This window comes from Trachymyrmex septentrionalis, unplaced genomic scaffold (assembly GCF_001594115.1).
Source record: "Trachymyrmex septentrionalis isolate Tsep2-gDNA-1 unplaced genomic scaffold, Tsep1.0 scaffold40, whole genome shotgun sequence".
In the NCBI taxonomy this organism is placed as follows: Eukaryota; Metazoa; Arthropoda; class Insecta; order Hymenoptera; family Formicidae; genus Trachymyrmex; species Trachymyrmex septentrionalis.
In genome coordinates, this window is record NW_017305569.1 from 3,052,299 (window position 1) to 3,059,305 (window position 7,007).

Here is a 7,007-nt window from a genome sequence, read left to right on the forward strand (position 1 = left end):
CCCAGCTGCCGCTTCCTCGCCGACACGGGGTGACCACCTTGGCGAACCGTTTGTCAGCGCGATCAGTCGAGCGACGGCTGAACAAGTATGATCAAATGACGATTGCTTAGACCAACGCGAATTGTCGTCGTGGTTGATTAATGGCGCATGCCTGGTGTTTGTTCTGCGTACAGTACATGTATTATTCTGTATTCTCAGCTTTGAATGAAGAGATTTCCTTTCATGCTTCATATCAATATGTGTATATATACTTTCTGTTAGAAATATGTTTGCCATCAATGAACACAGACTTCATAAAAGAGATAAAATAGCTATATATTCCAGTGAGAGAAAAATTAGAGAATGTCTAGGGTTATCTGCCACTCTAATAATAATATGCGTCAGTATCTTCTGCATATCGCCCACCCACTAGATGATTCGACATGAGGATAAAATCATCGGAGAAGTAAGAGGCTCTGAAAGGGTGGGAGAGATAGAGGGGAAGAACGCGAGTTCTCGTCTTTTCTTCGCGGTTAATGCAAGTCGAGGTATTCCGACTCGCAAGCGCGAACGCAACCCGACAAAGCCGGCTCTGTTCGAGCTCTCGTTCGCCTCCCCTTCGTTTCTTCCTCTTCGTTTTTCTTTCGAACGAACTTGCGCTGCTTGAAGCCTATGCGATACCGCGACAGAGAAAGCGCACTTGATACCACTTGAATCGCATGCCCGAGCTTTGAACTCTCCACGTGAGCATCTAACTTTCTGCATAAGCTCCGCAGGATCAGAGACGTAAAATCCGTAAATAGATTCTAGATTACGGTTCTGGCATCATTAAAAAAAAACTGTAGAACTCTGTCTTCAAACAGAGTTCAAACTTTTCACATGGAGAATTGAGTTGTAAGAGAACAAACGATCGTTGTAAGAAACAAATTAATTAAAAAGATACATTTTAAAATTATTTCAAAGAATTCTTAAAGATTTGTACACATTTGATTTTCATTTTATACCTTTCTGTAAAATAAAGTCATTATATATATTAATTAGTACATAATCCATTTATAGTATATTATACGCTTCTGCTCGTTTCCTACTACTATCTCAGATTGTGACAAGTGAGAAAACACATAATAAACAAGTTATATATTTAAAGAAAAATATTTTTCTTTTGATTATATATGAGTGTTGTTTTGTTAAAATATATTTTCATATTAATATATTTTACAAGAATTTTGAGAGAATTTATATATTCTCGATTCTAACATCATAATTCGATAGTACGAGATAGTAGTGATGAATAAACAAGAGATACACTTAAAGATATACTTTTGATAGCGTTGATTTAATAAATCGACGTATTTACCGCAGTTGATATAAGAAATTATTGCTTTTTTTTACATTAAAATATATAGTTGAAAATTTGAAAATTTCTTGCTACAATTTATATGCATAATAATATTTTGTAAATAACAAGAAGTTACATAAATTACATGCGTAGAATTTATTAGATTATTTTTCCTATTTTTAATATTGACAATACTGATATTTCTAATTATTGTTTAATTCACTTTCTAACTAAATTAATTTAATTTTTTTTCATATGTTATTGTGGAAAAATGCTACATGCTTACATAAAATTTTTAATTTATATAATAAATCAGTTATGAATACAAAAAGTTTTATCCATTCAACTGTATCATCACTATTAACGGCACTACTAACTAGAGTTTACTGTTAGATTGTAATAGCTCTTTGAATTTATAGAAACAACAGGTTTGGAACCACAGAACTTTGGCTCGTTTCGAATTCATTAAAACGACTGGCCCCGTCGTATACATTTATCACGAATTACACTAGACCGCACAACGTTATATACGTATTGCGCTCATTGAACGTGCGCAATGTTGAAATTACACGTTACATGATATATCGCACGATCCACTGAATCTATTATGAGATATAGTTATCCATTCGCGGCAAGGTGGGTTATTCGTGATCCTAAATCAATTCGCTCGTTAAATAAAATCTCTCCGTATCGTTTTATTTATATATATTCCGTTTTTGTGTATCGCAAAAGAAAATACTTGTCTTGATTGTAGAATACCTACATGTATGCATTTAAATTGCACGGATAAGTTTGTTTGATCATACGAATTTTATTGAACGAAGTAAAGTTACTTACATAATTAAAGTCACGAGCAGAATGAATGCTGTGTGGAAAGCAAATATCCGATTAAACTAATCGAAAAACTTCAGTTGTTTACAGAAATATCAGTTAGCTTTATAAGCTTCCGTTTCATTTAATTCATCACAAATTTTGTTGTAAAATGATCGAGTAAAATGAATTAACATAACGTAGCAAAATAAACATTAAAAATACAGTCTCTGATTATTTAAAGAATAAAATTAAAGTTATTTAAGTTTCTTAAGAATAAGATTGTGGCGATGGGAAAGGAGCATATGATGAAAGATAAAATCTTCTTGAAGGAATTTTAAAAGACGTACAAGTCATAGAGTTTTAAAAGACTGGCAGAGTCACGAAGTTTGTTAGATCCCATCGATTCCTTCCAATTTGCGAAGATTAAAGATCAATTAGACCCCGTATGAGCAATGACGGTACTTTATTTTAACAAAGTCATAGGTCCTGGGATATTAATGAATTCGGCGATTAGTTAGCAAGATATATGCATAATCGTTACAAAATATCAACAGCAACGGATATTGTTACATCGTCCTTTTTTTCTTTTCTTACGATACTCCCAGGAAGCGTATGAATGTATCTGGTAATTAGTTGGCAAATTAGACAGGCTATCATTAAGGAAGTTAAATTACTGCTAGAAGACAACCGCCCCATTGATCATTGTTATTAAATAACCGTTTTATCTTGACTCTGCACTATTCGAATTACAATAACCATTAAAAACGCAGTGTTTTGCATAATAGTCACGAACAACTGGTAATTAATACGACCATGATTATTGCTTTCTTATATAGTATAATATGATATATTTGCCGAATATGCATTTGAGAACTTAAAGAAAGGCACTATTGGAAATATTGCTAGAATTATTAATTTGCAATACAGAAAATTACGTCTCTTCCAGTCTTTTTGACAAATTCTTATATACAATAATAAAAGATTATCTCATATTGTTACTTTTTTTTGTTTTATAATGGCTTAATATAATAAGTGTATTATATATTAATTTTGATATTAATATACCAAAAATAATAGAAAACAATATAAGTCATAAATAAAAATAGTATATAATAAAGTCATTGTATTTAAAAGCAATGTACAATTTTCAAAAAATTTATATTTATTCCAAAGAGTGCGTGACATTTACTGGCATTGTGAAAATCATTTTTATGTCGACGAAAAGTGCGTGCATCACAATGTACAATATTATTGTGTGGGAATAAATCAGCCGAGGAATAATTTCGACAAACGTCGTATTCATGATGAAATTTTGCGGCCACTCGACGAAAAACGATGCAGAGAGGAACGCGTGTTTCTAGCGTGTTTCACGATACTAATAAAAGTGATAATTATATGCATGAAAATATTGCATGGTGATAATGGCGTGATACTTTGTAATTCACGCATCCGTTGCCAATCAAGATTACTAGAAAAAAAATTTGTCATATATAATAAAATTAACACGTTAACGACGATCGTGTGAATTTTATATATTTAAGGATCTATCTTTCTGTTTTTGAAACAATGCGTTTTTCTTATGTCTTAATCAACTCGTTAAAGCCGTTTTATTGCTACTCTACGTCTTGCGATGATTAAACCCGCTAAATATCTGCGTTAAAGAAAACATGCGTGTGCGAAAGTAGAGGCATTTGCGAGCCTTTCGTAAACCATAATGAAGCAGTGCTCGTATATTGCGATGCATTCTGTTCTATTTAGTTTGAAATCTTTTTTTCTATTATTTTTGTGAAATATGACTTTTTTTTTAATAATAACGTTTCTTTAAATAAATAATGAATCTTTCACGAAACCTTCTTTAAAGCGTCATGTATTTTAAAGATATGTCAGGTGTATAGCCTCTACAAAAAGTGAAAGTAGAAATTTATCAACAATATTAAGAATCTTTATTTTAGACCGCATATATTGATATGCAATATGAGAAACACAATCAATACTAGAAATTTAAAATTACGGTCGAAGTTGGATCTTCATTGCTTTAATTCGGAAATTTATACTTTTTGTGTAAGAATGAATATTATATAGATATTGCCCATTTGACGTCCATCCGAAAAATTCAGAGCATCTTTTGGATATCCAATGAGTCCCCATTACATTGAGATTCCTCTTAGGACGTTCAATGGATGCCCATTAGGCCAATGTGCATCCATTTTTCATTTAGGAGATTCAAATCACTGCCAATTTTTTTTTGCATTACTTTCAAATGCAATTAAAAAATCTGTAATTTTTCATAATTTTTCATCATTTTGTTAAAAAGTACGTAGCGTATACTTAAGTGTGTACCATCCATAGTAGAATGTTCTTGCTTTAAGAGAGTACATTCCTATATAGATTTGCGAACAATCTGCATGCAATTGCTCACTCGTGCTTCATGGAGCGCGACTCGCCGGCACCGTAATTCGTATTCAAATTCGCGTTTTCCTCCGCGGGGATTCGATCGAACGTGGGTGAAAAGACGGGATATTTCTCGAAGAAGAGGACCACGTGCATCGCGTGTTCGTAATCGGAGGCCGCGCTTCTTCACGGAAGATGCAATGCGCCTCGAGCGCTTATTTGCGCATAACTTCGCGAACTGCACCTCCCCCGATAGAGTGCTGCGCATCGGCTTAAGTACTGTTAACAGGTTGTCCGTCGTACTGGAGTCATAGAACGTTTCGCCGGCAGCGTATCCGGGGATAAACGCGATCCTAATGAATGGCTGTTCTGTTTTCTCAATTTATGCACCGTACGCTCGAAAGCCTTCTCCCATCTGCGGCCGCGGAAAAGCCACACATGAGAATGATTATAATTGCCGCAAAACGCGCGCGTAGAGATTCTCGGAGCAGTGATTAAGTGGAGCTGATCCTTGGTTTGTTATGTGATTAATTGTAACAGCTCGTTACGCGCCGGCAGTATTGCAAGCGCTCACTGCATTCTGATTTTTTATTCTACGAAAAGTTCGTTATGTCGATTATACAAGTAGTGTTGTGGTTTCATATAATTCATTAAAATTTTTTTGATATTAAGAAATCTTTTTATTTCTTCTTTTACGCTGAGATCAATCCAGAGTTGATAAATTCTCCTAGTATGGAGTAGAAGTATTAAACAGCGTCAGACTAATAAAATCATTTAGTTTCAGTTTATTTAGTTCGATACACTAAGATTTTATAAATATTTAGAATGATATAAATGTTATGTTAGATACGATAGATAAATTCGTGTTTCAACATTGATGTTGGTTGTACAGTCTAATAAATTATGCTTATAAATACTTCGTCACGATAATGTGTTCAGGAATGGAGTCAAGACTTGAAATCTGTGACCTCGTTTCAAGCATGAGGCGTTTCCCCTTCAAGTACCACCTCTGTTAAACAGACTCCTCATTTATAATACCGTGTTTTAACGAGGTTAATCGCTCGGGAAGGTTCTTGCGACTAATTGATCGATGTCGACAAAAAAAGTCGGTCGCAAAAAGCATGAAATGGCGTTGGTCAATGATGCTTCCTTTTTTGACCAGCCGAAATGATCACCGCAATAATTGGAGCCTCCTTTTGCTGTGTTTCAGAGTGACTTTGAACCCCAATGTCACGTGTTCCGCACGAAGCAATTGCGCAAACCACGACCATGTCATTTGTGCCACCAGGCGGTGATCAAGCAAGCTTCCTGCTGCAGAGGTGAGTCGATAACATCATTCCCTTCAGGGCAATGAAGAAGTGGGTAACAGCTGGCTCTCGTCGGTAGTACTCTCGAATCAATCGTTGATACGGAAGCTTCTGAGAGTGCCGGTTAAAACAAAATCGCTGCAGGGATGAAACTCTACATTTTTCTTTTTATTATTATTATTAGCGTTATTACTGGTATTACGTTTCATTGCTCTGCTCTAGATTACACGAGATGATTACTACGATTAATGTAGATGCACTCTCGATCATACGCACGTTTGTGTACGCGCGTGAAAGCTGGGTCGGGCTGATCGCAGCTGTATTTACTAGTAGGCAATTAGCATGATTGTAAGTTAACATGCCGCGTAGATTGAAGAAGTGATCATAATGCTTACAATAATGATGATTTTAATAAGTCATTACTTGCAACGTGTGCTAATGATGAAATAAAACAAAATTACTTACCGTCTAATTAAAATTTATTTCAGTATAAATCTTACTTAAGTATAAATCTAAACGACATAAATTCATCTATAAAAAACTAACTAAACTTAACAAAATTTAACTATAAAAATGAATACCGAATAAAAATTAAGATTGAAAAATCTATATTCTATAATCATCGTGTTACCTATTTACATATTTTTTTTTATTTCAGTGTGCAAGTACATCTGCCATAAGACATGTGAGGACAAGGTACGTAATTTTATTTATGGGTATTCTTTTATATAGTTGTGTTTCTCCAGCGTGACAAATACGAACGAGCGTTCCACAAATGCAAACGCGGCGATTAGTCTGTCATGAATATGTCACTTCTCCTAAGCGCGACATTTGTAATCAAGACGCTCCTTCTTGGAAGGTTTATGACAGACTGGAGCAAAGATCACACTTCCACGTACACGATGAGAGCCCCTCTCCTCCCTAACAGCGATCTTCCGCTTACTTCCTGGTACTTAAACAAACCCTTTGGAAGATGCGCTGAGCCTAGACTCAAGTTGATAACGATTGCGTGCATCTGTTTTCGATTTTTGTCACGCATAAACAAGAAACACTGTGATTTTAGTATGTAAAATTGTATATTTAATTTGTATGTAATTTTTTTATTTCTATTTTATGTAATTAACAAAGGGATATTATAATGTAACTTTATTTATATAGTTAATAATTTACACAGTATA

The 7,007-nt window shown here is 34.5% G+C and overlaps 1 protein-coding gene across 5 annotated transcripts in view; it reads left to right on the top strand.

Moving 5' to 3' along the window:
* The window catches only part of LOC108751099 (tensin-1), a 201,708-nt gene that overhangs the window by 66,843 nt on the left and 127,858 nt on the right, over positions 1-7,007 (top strand). For all 5 annotated transcript variants that reach the window (XM_018491068.1, XM_018491070.1, XM_018491071.1 and 2 more), the window contains exons 2-3: positions 5,733-5,841; positions 6,488-6,525. In XM_018491068.1, coding sequence (XP_018346570.1) covers positions 5,733-5,841; positions 6,488-6,525 — 147 coding nt within the window. The remainder of the gene's footprint in view (positions 1-5,732; positions 5,842-6,487; positions 6,526-7,007) is intronic.